This window comes from Leptopilina heterotoma, unplaced genomic scaffold (assembly GCF_015476425.1).
Source record: "Leptopilina heterotoma isolate Lh14 unplaced genomic scaffold, ASM1547642v1 Lhet_26, whole genome shotgun sequence".
In the NCBI taxonomy this organism is placed as follows: Eukaryota; Metazoa; Arthropoda; class Insecta; order Hymenoptera; family Figitidae; genus Leptopilina; species Leptopilina heterotoma.
The window spans coordinates 3,599,482-3,615,000 of record NW_025110969.1 but is presented as its reverse complement, the minus strand read 5'-3'; the positions used below and the strand labels follow the sequence as shown (position 1 = coordinate 3,615,000).

General features: G+C 27.8%; 3 protein-coding genes across 7 annotated transcripts in view; 2 read left to right on the top strand and 1 right to left on the bottom strand.

Moving 5' to 3' along the window:
* The window catches only part of LOC122503404 (14 kDa phosphohistidine phosphatase-like), a 323,366-nt gene that overhangs the window by 74,768 nt on the left and 233,079 nt on the right, over positions 1–15,519 (bottom strand). The window lies entirely within an intron of this gene.
* The window catches only part of LOC122503402 (arrestin, lateral eye-like), a 253,422-nt gene that overhangs the window by 18,886 nt on the left and 219,017 nt on the right, over positions 1–15,519 (top strand). The window lies entirely within an intron of this gene.
* LOC122503403 lies at positions 11,599–13,212 on the top strand. The gene is made up of 2 exons (XM_043613926.1): positions 11,599–11,696; positions 11,957–13,212. The coding sequence occupies exons 1-2, from the start codon at positions 11,607–11,609 to the stop codon at positions 13,097–13,099; spliced, it is 1,233 nt and encodes a 410-aa protein (XP_043469861.1). The 5' UTR covers positions 11,599–11,606; the 3' UTR covers positions 13,100–13,212.

The following is a 15,519-nucleotide window of genomic DNA, read 5'->3' as shown; positions in this document are numbered from 1 at the left end:
AAATTATAAAATCTATATTTCTTTTAAAATATATTTGTCGCATATTTAAATAAACAGCTAAATTTTTTTTATAATTATGATAGCAATAACCTAATATTTATTGTAATAACAAGCATAAATAATAAGTGCAACATCGCAAATAAAGTTTTGAAAAATAATATTTTTTCTCGATTTCGTTTAATTTTTAATAAGTAGCTTTTTAATTAATTTTAATATATTTTTTAAAGTTAAATTAATAATATGATTAAAAATTTAAACAGAATTAGTTATGTCTGCTTTACTAAGCAGACATTCATCTTTACTACTATGTTTAGTTCGATCGCAAAAAAAAAATTGAACGCTGTTTTGTAACCTTTACTTAATATTTATTTGTCACAACTCAAATTTTCTTACTAAATGCGTAATAGTACAACACACTATAACTCTTCTCATCCTGTACTTTTTATTTTAAACCTTTGACGCTGCCTGAAAGCGAGGGGGAAATTTTGAGAAACCAAATATATGGTCTTAGAAGTTTTTAGGGACGCTGATTACGAATTCGAGGTCATTTTTTCAAAATTCAAAATGGCGGATTCAATACGGAGAATATTTTTTTTTTAATTCATTGAATTAGTTTAAAACTTGTATTGATATTCGGGGATTTTTAGGGTCACTGATTATGTGGGTTACTTTTTCAAAATTCAAAATGGCAGATTTAATATGGCGCACGATTTTTTAAAAACCTAATGCAATTCTCTTGTAACTTCTTATTCGGGGGTTTCTTGATTACGACTCTAATGTTGGTTTTTGAACATTCATATTGCATCTACTATTTTGAATTTTGAAAAAGTAGCATTAGATTCGTAATCAGAGACAAAAAATTAAAAATATAAATTTTGTTTACATATATATTTTAAACAATATTTTATTTAAAATTCTAAAAAATGAGGTTTCTGAGAAATTCCAATTTAATTTTTTTAAAGCTACTTTAGTTTTTAACCCCTTCACTGTTTGGAAAAATATTCATTTTAGTGCCCCAAAATGTCCATCAAAATCTTTTAAATTGTTATATTACTTAAAAATAATAAACAATTATTTATTTATTACTTTTTCTAGTATCATTGATACCTACAGTATGTGAATAATGATATAAAAGAATTTATTTTATAATTTAAATAACAAATTTCTATTTTTTGCTAAAACTTTCACGACCCAACGTTGGGTCGCAAACAGGCAACGGGTTAAATAATTTTATTAAAAAATTTTATTAAATAATTATTATTTAATTTTAATATTATTTAATTCTATTAAATAATTTTATTATCAAATTAATTCAAATTTTGTGCAATTTTATTGAAAATAGTTGAATTTACCGAAGAATGTCATTAGAGATTTAAAAAAATCGAATTGTCAAAGAAAAGTTTTTGATAATAACTTGGAAATAACTGAATTTTACAAAGTCATAATCGAATATACTTATAGTTTTTAAATTGTTATTAATTCATTAATTTTAAAAATCTTAAAATTAAAATTGTCCTAAATTGAACGTTTGAAAAATTTGACTTAAAATTCTAAAAAATAAGATTTTTAAAATATTTCAGTTCTATTTACATATCTATTAAATTGTTATAAAAAACTAGAAATTTTTTAAAATGCCTAATATTGACGAAAATTGAAGATGCCGATCAAGGAATCGGTTTTAATTTTTTTATATAAAAATCATTGCCCTGAAAATGGAAAATACTTAAAAAGTTTTAAATCACAAGTTTTGGAGGAACATTCTTGTAATATTTTGTATTTAATAAAAAGAAAATGCTTAGAAGAAATTGAATTTTTGAATTATTTTTTTTTAAGTCGAGAATTTTGAGTATTAATATATCATAACTAGTTCTTTGATCCTGATCCTCAATTAGTCATATTAACTTATTTTATTTTTAAAATATTTTAACTTCTCTTGAATTCAGTAAAAGTTCATTTCGTTAAAATTACAAACATTAAATTATGATTTAATTAAATTACGAATTAAGTAAGTTACAAATCTTACATACGTTCACGTTTTTTAGAATTACAAACAAACTGGTTATTTTCAAAATTAATTTTTTTTTCAAATTTAAATTACACGGCAGTTTTTCAGCAATAATTGGAGCACTAGCGAAGTTAATACTTACTTATTGTAGAAATTGAAATTTTGTATAAAGGGTGAATCTTAGAAACACATATGAGGTCATGCAAGACGAACTAAACAAACTTTTCGACTTTCACAAGTTTCAGAAGTAATAATCATAGGCATTGACTGGCAGAATGGGAATACGAAATTATAGAAGATAAAAGGTAGAATTTAAAAGTTTTTAATTAAAAAATATATTCTGATAATGATGAGAATCTAAAATTTATCAAATAATTTAAAATTCTCTTCATTTACACATGAATCGATTTTACGAAAACCGATGTTTTGTAAATAATTTTTGCAAACATTCTTCATTGGCTATTTTTGAAGAATTCTTCACCTAATTCTGAACCGAATTCCATATGAAATATCCGTGGAGCGCTTTCCGTAGAATCGTTTATCACGTGGATTTACAAATAAATATAATAAATTTTCACGAAGCTTACTAACATTGAAAAATAAAGTGGAATGAGTAAGTAGCGGGAGAACTAATTTTATATGAATATTGAGTGAGAAGTGTGTGGGGAGAGGGAAAAAATGGTAGTGGAAAATGAAGTAAATTTAAAGCACAGGTGCAGTAGACAAACGCCTTTTGTCTAATCCCATCTGGTGAGCTAGATTAATGACGCTTTCTAGGCACATTGCAGGAAGACAGCGTGGGTTCCAAAGCAGGAGACTGGAAAGCAAAGCTCTTTGTTCCATCAGCAATGAGCTTTCAGCTGACCAACTCCTGATAGCTGCACTTTGGATCCCAATTTTGTCCTAAAAGCAGCGAACGACAAGGAAGAATCTTCTTTTCGCGTCAAAAAAATCTATCCGCACTTTTCAAGTGCCCTCTTCACTCTCTTTAATCAGCAACAACACTGGGAAAAAAATGCTATTGAATCATTTGATTGTCGCAATAAACGGCATATTCAATATTGTTCTAATACGAATACTGTTGGTTTAATAACATGTGCTATTGATTATTGCACTATAGATTTAATTTCATGTTGTATTATATTATTACAGAAGTTATAGTGTTGACAGAAAATGATATAATATCAAGAAATGTATTTCGAACGTATAATTAAATCTCTTATAAAATTAATAGCATGAAGTAGAGATTTTTTTATTTTGATTCAATAGTGCATACTATCAAGTTTAAAATGAACAATAATTTGATCAGGGTTACCACATTTTTGCTCTTTTCAAATTCCCTCACTTTTCCAGCTTTTCCAGGTTAAGGGGCACAACTAGTGTGAGTGACTGAAAAAAACGGTGATTTTCATGAATTTTTTTCAGGGAAATTATTGCATCTAATTTTTTTAAAAGTTTTGTACATGTATATTTGTATAAATAGTGAACATTTTGTAATTTTTTCAAAGAAAAATATCTTTTTTTTAAAGAGTTATTCGCTATCTCCTGAATATCCAAAAAAAAAGTTCTCCCACTGCTGCAGTGATTGCGACCTTCTCAATGACTGAAATAAAAAAAACCAAAAAGATTATTAAACTAGAAGATATTTGCCGTACAATGACCCTTGGATGTCAAAAAATATTGAATTGCAACAAAATGGCGGAGTTTTAAAAAAAGCTTTTAAATTTCGCCAAAAAAATCCGATGGTTCTTGGCATCCCAAAATTTTATTTTTCATTCAATAAAAAAACTGGAGCCTCATTGTACGGCAATTATCTTCTAGTTTTATAATCTTTTTGGTTTTTTTGATTTCAGTCACTGAGAAGGCCGCAATCACTACAGCAGTGGGAAAACTTTTTTTTTTGGAGATAGCGAATAACTCTTTAAAAAAAGATATTTGTGAGAATTGTATATGTGTATTGTGACGAACGCCTACTTTAATGTGATAATAGTAGGGGAAATATTGTAATCGGGGAAATTCAGAAGACGATGGACAGTCCACCATGAACCTTCTGTAATTTGACACTGTCCAGCAAATATATATATATATATATATTTTATTATTTTAAATAAAGACCTTTTTATTTCTTACAAACTTCAGAAGTGGGATAACTATGCCTAAAACGCTCGCGAATAAACTGTGAAAAAGTTAAGTGTCAAAAGTTATATTTTTTCGTCGTGGAAGCTAAAAACTTAAGATAAAATTGCCGGGTACCTCGTGTTTAGTGACGCTATTCTGGTTTGGTCTAATTATACTTAAAAGAAAATTCCTATTTACTCTGAAGCTGGTTAATTAAGTGCGCGAGTGCCCGGGAAGTTCTGTCCGCGAGTTTGAATCGATTTGAATCAAAAACTTTTAAGTTGAAGCCGATTTTGTGATTCGAATTGAAAATTTGGTTAATGGCGGATTTCAGTTGCATCATTTTCAGTTTAATCAGTTCCTTAGAAGAACGTGGTGCGTCGTTTCAATCACAAGAGCGTGCGCAATTGTAATTGCCCCTAGTGCCAATTTTGAGTGTCACGTGATTTAATTTAACTGTGTGTTATGGATCCCAACAAGTTCACGTTAGCTGCCTTGAAGGAAGCATGTTGTAGGATGAACATTTCCACGGGGGGGAGGTAGAAATCATAAGGCAATTACAGGAGGCGGACCCTTCAGATGCTTGGATGGGGATCGTACCCATGATGCTACCGAGCGAACTAACCACTGATGGGACTACTGGCGGAGACTCGGAAACGAATCAAGGTTCCGTTCCAGATCCAGCAGCAAGCCATTTTTCAGGAATACAGAGCCGAGACAAGGAAATTGAATTGTTGCGCAGAGAACAGGATTTAATGAAACGAGAGAAACTTGACCGATTAACATTAAGAAGGTAATTTGAGAACAGATCGTGGAAACCTTCCGAATCTTTCACGGATTATTTCCACGAGAAACTAATATTATCAAATACGATCACGGTTGAAAATGAAGAATTGGTGGATTATTTAATAGACGGTATACCGGATGTGTCACTAAGGAATCAGGCAAGAATCCATCGATTTGCGGATACGCAGGATCTCTTGACCGCTTTCGAAAAGGTTTCGTTAAGAGGTGACACGAAAAATAACCATGAAAATAGTTCGAATAATCCATCAAAAACTACAGCTTCAGAAAATGTTGTAAAAAGTCAACCATTAGTCGGTGAAAAACAAAATATGGTACGCTGTTTTAACTGCAGTAGAACCGGTCACATGGCGTCGAGCTGCAGACTTCCGAAGAGACCTACCGGTGCTTGCTTCAAATGTTTTGAGTTGGGTCACCAGTCGAGGGATTGCCCGAAGAGATCGACGCAAGACAAGGGCCGAAATCAAATCGCTAATTTGTCAAAACATTCATCAGAGGAACAGCCGGAAAATCAGATTGGATGTAAAGCAGTCAACCTGCGGAACGACCTTGTTTCCGAGAAGTCCATCGATCAGCACGATTCTCGGAAGCCATCTCATCAGTTGAGTGATAGTGCGCGAGACCTGCAGAGTGATTATTCCCCCGAAGTTTCCATCGATAATCAGTGTTTTCGAGAGCTTTCTTATAATTTCGGTAACAGTGCGGTGATTTTCGACACATTATTGGACACTGGCAGTCTAATAAGCTTCATAAAAACGAGCTTGGTTCCGGAGGCGATCGTCAGGACTCCAGATGCGGAATCATCAGTGAAGTATTGCGGAATAAATAATAGTATGTTGGAGAATTATGGAATTATATCTGTAAATGTAACAATTGATAAAATTGAACGTGATATTAATGTTTTTGTTGTACCTGACAGTACGATGCGTGTGTCTGTTCTTTTAGGTCGAGATGTATTAAAAAAGATTGATTTGGGGCTAGTCGCTTTACAAAAACAAGAAGCTAAGGCAATTAGAGAAATTTTTAAATTGATATTCCAGAACCTAATATAGAAGATTCTTTGCAAATTAATCCTGAGGTAGATTATACAACTCGTTTGTTATTAAAAAAATTGTTTGTTTCCGATTATTTGGAAAAAGAACGTCCTGAATTTTCAAAACACAGGACAGAGCTAAATTTGCAATTGTCAAGCGACAGTCCCATATTGTTTGGTTGTCGAAGACTTTCTTACGAAGAAAAATTACAATTAATTCTGTATAAGATTATCGCGAAAAAAATTATTCGAGAAGGCGATGCACATTATGCAGCACCAATAGTGCTTGTGAGGAAAAGAAATGGCGAAATTAGACTCTGTGTAGACTATAGGTTTCTAAATAAAATTATTTTGCCAGTGAATTACCCTTTGCCTTTGATAGAAGATCAATTGGATAAGCTAAAAGATAAGAGTATTTTTACTTTGCTCGATTTGAAGGACGGTTTTTACCATTCAGATGTTGCACCTGATTCCATTAAATATACAGCATTTATAACACCTCTAGGACGATTCGAATTTCTTAAAATGCCATTTGGATTAAAAACGGGTCCCGCGTATTTTCAAAGATTTATAAATAAAGTTTTTGCAGAGCTTATCAAGTCGGGCAAGGTTATTATTTATTGGGACGATATTTTGATAGCGACAGAAACACTCGAAGAGCACATGAAAATTTTGAAACTAGTTTTTGCTTGTTTGGTTGAAAATAATCTCGAACTACGTGTAGATAAATGCGAGTTTTTACAATCTGATATCGAGTATCTCGGCTATCGAGTGTCGTCTGAAGGCATAAGGCCGACGAATTATGCTGAGAGACGCTTTCATATTTAATTGGCAGGTATAAAATTTAAAATTGTGACGGACTGCAACGCAATGAAAATGTCTCTCGACAAAAAAGATGTATGTCCGCGCATCGAAAAATAGTGTTTCGAACTCGAGAGAAATGATAAAACTGTCGAGCATAGATCTGGCGAGCGTATGAAACACGTGGATGCGTCGAGTAGAATGGTGAATGTGATGATAGTCGAAGAAAATTCATTTGAGTCAAATTTAACAATAAATCAAAACTTGGATAAAAAAATAAAAGAAATTCCAGAAAAATTGCAAAGTGACGAGGATAAATTGTATGAAATGCATAATGGATTAGTTTATCGAAAATGTAATGATGAGATTTTGTTCTATGTTCCTGAGAGAATGGTAAATAATGTAATTAGAAAAAATCATGATGACATGGGACATTTCGGTGCCGAAAAGACGTGTCAAGCGATAATGAGGAACTATTGGTTTCCCGGCATGAGAGAGAGAAAAAAAAAGTTTCGAAAAACAAAAAGAAAATTACTCTTTATCAAAGAATATTAAAATCGAAATTTTTGTTTCATTTTTTTATAACCTGAGATGCGAACATTCTATGCTCAGAAGCTATTATTTTGCTTTCTTAGACATAAAATATTATAATTTTTTATTTGTTATTGAAATTTATTATTAAGAATAATTAAACATATTTATTCTTGACGTGACGCGAATGGGTTATGGACGCATCTTATAGGTTATGTTTGTTACGTTTCAAATTAAAATACATAAAGTGGATTAAATTTTATTCTAACAAATTATGTTTTAGCATTTATTATATTTGAAAAATTCAATAAAAGTTACTTTTCATTTTAAAAAATTAAAATAGAATCCATTATTCAAAGAAAAATGAAAAGAAATATAACCTATAAGATTTTACATCGTTCTCAATTTCAATTTTTGTGCGTGTTTAAGTATAAATTATTAACTATATTTTAACTATATTAATCTCCGTATTCTTTCATTCATTCTGTTCGCAGTTTGAAGTTAGTTTCTGTGTATGTTTTTTTCTTTAAAAAATATTATTTGACAAATCGAAAATATGCAGGTATTTTTTCATGATTCAGAATAAAATAAAAAATTGTAGAAAATTGTTAATTGTTAAAAATTTTTATTAAGAAGTAAGAAATATACCCATTTTATGCATAATTTCTATTTCTCAATAACAATATTGTTTACAAACTAATTTTTTTCTTTTGGGAAGAAAAACATTAGATATTCCCGTTTCTTTATATTTTTGTAGAAAATTCTCAATTTTCATAAGGAAATCATTTGCATCAATTTTATTTCTTAATTTCAATTGTTTTAATAAAATTCAAAAATTTTTTTAAATAAAGGAAAATAATGTTTATAAATTATATTTGTCACTTAGAAAATTTAATTGAAAATTAAACTGAAAATTTTTGATAGAAAATAAAGGAAAAAATTTTACTGAAAATAATGTTCTGTTAAATTTATTTACGAATATCTTTAGTTCTACAATTATTCGAAAACAATCATTTCTTTTTTAAATATTTAATTATTATTATTTTTTTATAGGAATTAAGATTTTCAAAAATTTCAAATTCAAACCTTTTTCAAATTAATCAACTTTAAAAATATTTGTTATAAAACATGAAGATATCGATTACTCCGAAAAATTTCTTGACAATGTTAAAATTCACTGAATTTAAATAATAAAACGATAATTTATTATTTAATTTATATTTAAAAAAATCAGATTTCTGATAGCAAATAAAAAAGAGAATTTTTGTTCACGAAAGTCAGAAATGACATTTAGTTCAAGTTAAAAAGAAATCCAATTCACTTCGAATCTTAACTTTTCCATCTCCAGATTGTAAGGGACTTTTTTTCTGTATATCTTATGTTAGTAGAGACCAATCAGAACCGAATATTTCTCTTGGGAACAAGTTTTTGATTAACAAAAAAAAATCTGTCTCGCGGTATATTTTAATTATGTACAATGGCAATTTTCAGAGATTTTATATATCCCATATTTTTACTTTTTTGTAATAATTTTTCAAACTGTTGTTTTAAATTCAAAAAGAAAATATATTATATATGTATGTATATAGATTTTTTTACTATCATCGCATTTTTATCACGTCTTTATGTTCAAACACCATTGACGTTCTGAGAATACTTTCATATATCTGGACCCTTCTTCTTCATCTTATGATATATCCAAGGGGGAAGAGGGCAAATATAATAAGAACAAAGTGGGAAAACTTTTTTTTCCCTCTTCAAGAGGAAAAAGAAATGATAGAAATTCACTAAATTTAAGATTCTAAAAAAATCTCTTTTTTATTTTCTCTATAAAAAAATATTTTTTTTCTTTAAAATATATAATTATATATTCAGTTAAATTATTAAAATTGTAAATAAATATTTTATTTATAAATTAAGTATTTGTTTCAATTTTTTTCAATTAAAAATAGAGTAACGGTGAAAATGTAATAATAGTACCTAATAATAATAACAATTAATAATAAAACGAACAAAACAAACAAAATAATAAATTTTTTGAATTTTCCCTGAATTTTTTAAGACACAATTTTCAATTTTTAATTTATATTCAACAAATTTTTTGATACATAAAAGCATACAAAAACTTAAAAATTTTAACTTTAAATATAAAATAAAAAATAATAATGTTTTAGATCAAACGAAAAGTTTCAACCGCAGAGAAATTTTTATAAAAATAAAAATCGTTAAACGAGCTTAAAACATTTATGAAATAGTCCATATACATATACACATTATGTACACAAAGTTCTGCTGTTTTCTTAATTGGATACATTTTTGCAATGAAAATAATCAACGTTTTTTCGCTTTTGCCTCGTCCTACTTAACTAAATTTTTGCAACAATAATTTTTAAAATTCCCTCTGTAAATTTGAATGAAAATTTCGAGTTTATAAAAATTTCAAGAATTTATTAATTACAGTGGAATTTAATAAAGCAGAGGTACAGAGTACGAAATTGTAAAATATTAATAAAATACAATTTTTATTTGTTAAAAAATGCCTAAATTATAAAAATAAAAAAACAAAAAAATAAAATTATAAATTATAAAATAACTAAATAAGTAAGTAAATTTATTCAAATATTTCAAGTGTCATATAAAGTTGATAAAAAATATTTTTATATTTTAATAATAGGTAACTATTTTCCAATTGTGCCCTAAAGTTTAAAAAAGTTAAAGAAAAACAAATTTAATCAGAGCAAATATTTATCAAATATTATTTAGGTACTATAATATAATGAAAGGCAAATTTAATAAGTCACAAGTTTTTTTAAAAATAAATTTTCACGTAACTTTCACTTTCACAAAAAAAATTTTCACTTTCAATTTCATGAAAGAAATTTTTACTTTAACGCAAAAAATTTTTACGTTAACTCACAAAAATGTCACCTTCACTCAAAAAATTCTTACTTTTAATGAAAACCTTTTCAATTTCACCCAAAATATTTTCCCTTTCACAAAAAAAATTTTCACTTTTACTGTCAATTAAAAAATTTCCAATTTCACCCAAAATACTTTCATTTTCAATGAAAAAATTTTCTCTTAGAATTATACCCAAGGAATTTTTACTTCTAAAGGATTCTTAATTTCATTTTTGCCAACAAATTTTCATTTTCAATTTTACCCAAAATATTTTCATTTTCACCAAAAAAAAATTTCAATTTTACTGTTAACTTAAAAATTTTTACTTTCAATTTCACCCAAAATACTTTCATTTGCCATGACCAAATTTTCACTTAGAATTTCACCCAAAGAATTTTCACTTCAACAAGATTGTTAATTTCATTTTTGCCAACAAATTTTCTGTTTCAATTGAGCTGCCGGATCAAAGAAGGGCACATAAACTCGCCGCGCTGAAAAACGTTGGCCCCTGGCCACTTGAAATTCAACTTTTGATTTAAAATGTTTATTATACATATCCTTATAGAAAATTTGATTGCGCATCTTTTTTTCTTATAAAATTTTTTTCTATTTATTACCGTTTTCGAAATAATGAAGAAAAACCATTTTTTTGAAAACATAAAATTTAATTAAATTTTTCACTTCAACTCGCGATATTTTAGTCAATTTTGGATATTTTTTAATGAAAAAATAACTAAATTACTCGGTGAAATATCCTGCGAATGATGAAAAAAGAAGAAAACTGTTTTCATTAAAAATAAAATTGTTATTAATTTTTTTCTAAACAATTGCAAAAACCGTGAAGTGCAATTTTCACGAGCTTCGTTTAACGGGCGAATTTTAAGCAATAACAAACTTCCAGTGAGAAAGTTGTTTATTATAGTCCAAAGAAGTTTTCTGGAAAGTTATATTATAATTGAACAATTAGCAACAAATTGGTGAATGTTTAAAGTTGCGCGCGCGGCTGAACGTTTGACGCGCGTTTGCTGTTATAAGCTCGACTCAATATGTCACGGTGTTTTCAGTTTTTTCGCTTTTATCTCACTTGAAATTTTCAAGTTTTTCTTTTAAATTAGAAATTAATTCTATAGTAATAATTAATTTTTTGTAAATGTATATTTATAAAGTGTTACAAATATACAAATTGTTACTATAAGTTAAATTAAAACAGAAAAATATTTTAATATTGGTTTATTTTGCCTTAGAGGTTAAGTAAATCAAAACAAACCTTCCACGTGCTGATCTTTCGTATTCTTTTATCTTATTCGTTAAAAAAGATACATATTTTCCTGAGAGGTGAAAAAAAATTTTGTCATATGTGAAGGACTATTGTTTAAAGTGTTTTTTGTTTTTATATTAAAATTTATTTTTAAAATGTCTGATCACTCAAATCATCATGGAAGAAAAAGAAGTAGAAATGCGGAAAATTGGGAACAAAACGTTCGGAAAGAAAAGCGTAACAAGGTAAAAGTGATTAAAATAATAAAAAAAACTATTACTTGCATTATATAAGAATTTTGTTAAAAAAATAAAAATAATAAACATGTAAATGTATATTATTTTTATTTTTAAAGTTTTTGACTTCGTGTTAGAGTAGAAAATGGAATCGTCGACCACGTCCAAATTTTTAATAACTACAAAACAACTACAAAAAAAATTATTTTTTCTTTATTTATTTGGTAAATTAGATCCTTAAAAAACTATTTTTAATAATTACTTTTTAGGGAGAAGAATATATATCTACTTCAAGTAAAGCGGTTGATGCAAAAACGTTTAAAAAAGTCGATTCCTGTTGTCAGCGCTTAAAATGTTATGAGAAAATTAACGTTTCAGATCAACAAAAATTTTACTCAAATTTTTGGGAACTAGCCAATTATGACAAACAAAATGTTTTATTGAGTACAGTAATGAAGTGTAGCGATCCCATATTAATAAATAAAAATTCTGCAAAACCGAGATTAATTCGTTGGAACTTCGAATTATTGCACGAGAGCAAAAATATTCCAATTTGCCAAAAATTTCTTTGCGAAGTACTCAATATAGGAATAAAAAGAATACGGACTGTGCAAAATAAAATTTTAAACAAAGATACTGTGTGCGATCTTCGAGGAAAACATGGTAATCATGTAGTAAAATTAAATGAAGATTTAAAAGAGTTGATTGAAATCCATTGCATAAGTATACCTCATAGATCATCTCACTACAGAAGAGAAAACACTGGTTTAAAGTATTTTGAAAATTCGGAATTAACTTTGGATTTACTCTATGATTTGTTCGTTGAATTTTATAAAAGTGTCACGCAAAAAGATGAAATACCTCTAAACAGATCGACGTACGCGAAATATTTTAACCACAATTTGCCATTTTCTTTTAGACTTCCTCGCACGGATGTTTGTAATTTATGTTACAAAAGTGAAACAAATACTAATGAAAATGAGAATTATGTTGAACATAAACAAAAAGCCAACGATTATTTAACTTTAAAAAATCGGTATTTATCAGAAACAAACGTTTTGTGTTGTGAGTTTGATTACGCGCAAAATTTACCGTTGCCAAAGATTCCCGTAAATGATCAATTTTATAAACGTTTAGTTTGGCTTTATTTGTTTAATGTTCACATACATAATTCAGAAAGCAGCTATATGTATCCCTTTTTTGAAGGAATCACAAAAAAAGGAGCAAATACGGTTTGCAGCTTCCTTTATGATAGCGTGAAGAAAGAATTTGATGCAGAAAATCATAAAAAAATATATTTTTTTTCTGATGCGGCTCCTGGGCAAAATCGTAATTATACAGTGCTTACTTTCTGCTTTCTTTTGTCAATGGAATTAAATGTCGAGATTTTACATATATTTCCTGTTCGCTGACACTCCTACTGCCAATGTGACCGTAATTTCGGCATGTATGCTAAGAAAAAGAAAAAACTCGAGCGCATTGAAACCTTTGATGATTATTGCGCTTTAATTAAAAACGCAAGAAATCCACCTTTCACAGTAGATAAATCAGCGACTGACAAGCTTCAAGATTTTAAAAAATTATTTAAAAACAAATTAATAAAGCCGAAAGGATTAAAAATTAGCGAAGCTTCAGTGATCAGATACACTTCAAATGGAAATATTGAAGTTTTTAAAAACTACGATTTAAAAAATCCCAAAAAATTCGAAATAAAAACGAATCTTCAAAAGATCCAAGATCTTCCCAAATGCAAACCGCCTACGATAGGAATCACTCAGTCTAAAAAAAATGATGTAAAAAGTTTATTGACCTATGTCACCGAAAAAGGACGTTTATGTATCAACGATTATTTATTAACAGTGGGAACAAAAAGTACAAGCAAAGGTGTCAGTCAAAATGATGAATCTTATAGCGATAACAGTGATTTCAATTAAAAGAATAATTTATGAAAGTTGTAATTTAAAAAGTTTTAACTGTTATCATGAATTATTATAATATAAGTGTTCTACATTGTTAACTAATTTTTACAAGAATAATTTTACTACAATAAATTATAATTTATATAATATAAAAAAACTATATTTGATTATTGTTTTATTATTAATAAATATAATTTAACAGCAAACTAAATTTGGTTTTTTTTCGTTTTGAAACACCGTGACATATTGAGTCGAGCTTATAACAGCAAACGCGCGTCAAACGTTCAGCCGCGCGCGCAACTTTAAACATTCACCAATTTGTTGCTAATTGTTCAATTATAATATAACTTTCCAGAAAACTTCTTTGGACTATAATAAACAACTTTCTCACTGGAAGTTTGTTATTGCTTAAAATTCGCCCGTTAAACGAAGCTCGTGAAAATTGCACTTCACGGTTTTTGCAATTGTTTAGAAAAAAATTAATAACAATTTTATTTTTAATGAAAACAGTTTTCTTCTTTTTTCATCATTCGCAGGATATTTCACCGAGTAATTTAGTTATTTTTTCATTAAAAAATATCCAAAATTGACTAAAATATCGCGAGTTGAAGTGAAAAATTTAATTAAATTTTATGTTTTCAAAAAAATGGTTTTTCTTCATTATTTCGAAAACGGTAATAAATAGAAAAAAATTTTATAAGAAAAAAAGATGCGCAATCAAATTTTCTATAAGGATATGTATAATAAACATTTTAAATCAAAAGTTGAATTTCAAGTGGCCAGGGGCCAACGTTTTTCAGCGCGGCGAGTTTATGTGCCCTTCTTTGATCCGGCAGCTCAATTTCACCCAAAATATTTTCATTTTCAATTTCACAAAAAATATTTTCACTTTCAATCAAAACATTTTTAATTTCACCCAAAATATTTTCACTTTCACTCAATAAATTTTTAATTTAATTTTAAAATTTTAATTTTAATTAATTAATTAATTAATAAATAATAATAATAATAATAATAATAATAATAATAATAATAATAATAATTATTATTATTATTATTATTATTTAATTTTAATTTTTTTTTTTTTTTTTTTAATTTTAAAATATTTTAACTTTCACTTTCTATAAAAAAATTTCACACAAAATTTGTTTTGGTATTGAAAGTGAAATGTTTTTTGAAGAAATTAAAAGTGAGACTTTTTTGAATGGAGGTCAATATTTTTTAAGGTGAAATTGAAAATCTTTTGGTTAAAAATGAAAATATTTTAGGTGTAATTTAAAGTAAAAGTTTTTTTGGGTTAAAGTGAAATTTTTTTTTGGTGAAATTGAAAGTAAATACGTTTTTGATTAAATCGAGTGACAATTTTTTTGGGTGAAATTAAAAGTTAACAATTTTTGTCGTGAAAGTGAAAATTTTTTGAGTAAAAGTGAAAGTTACGTGAACGGCACCCCAGTAGTAAAATACATATTCAGTCAGACAGAATGTTTAGCATATAATAAGTATAGTAAAAAACAAATTTTTAAATTATTATTATTATTATTAAATTATTACTCGCGAGTTTTCGGTGTCGCTGATAAGGAATCTATGATCAGATTTGCAAAATTCAAAATGGCGGATCCAATATGGCGGCTTGCAAATTAAAAAAATAAACGGTTTTAACTCAAATTTGGTATACTTATATTTTTTCGGTCGCTGATAACGAATTTAAAGTCAGTTTTTAAAATTTTGAAATGACAGAGCCAAAATGGATCCAAAACTATCAAAAATGGATAGTTTGGCATAAATTTGGCATAAATTTTGTAGTTATGGTTACATAACTGATATCTTATGCGTTACCATTACATTTCGCATTTAACAACAATAACAAAAATATGAACCTTGCAATTAAGGTATAAAGAGAGATTATAACTGAG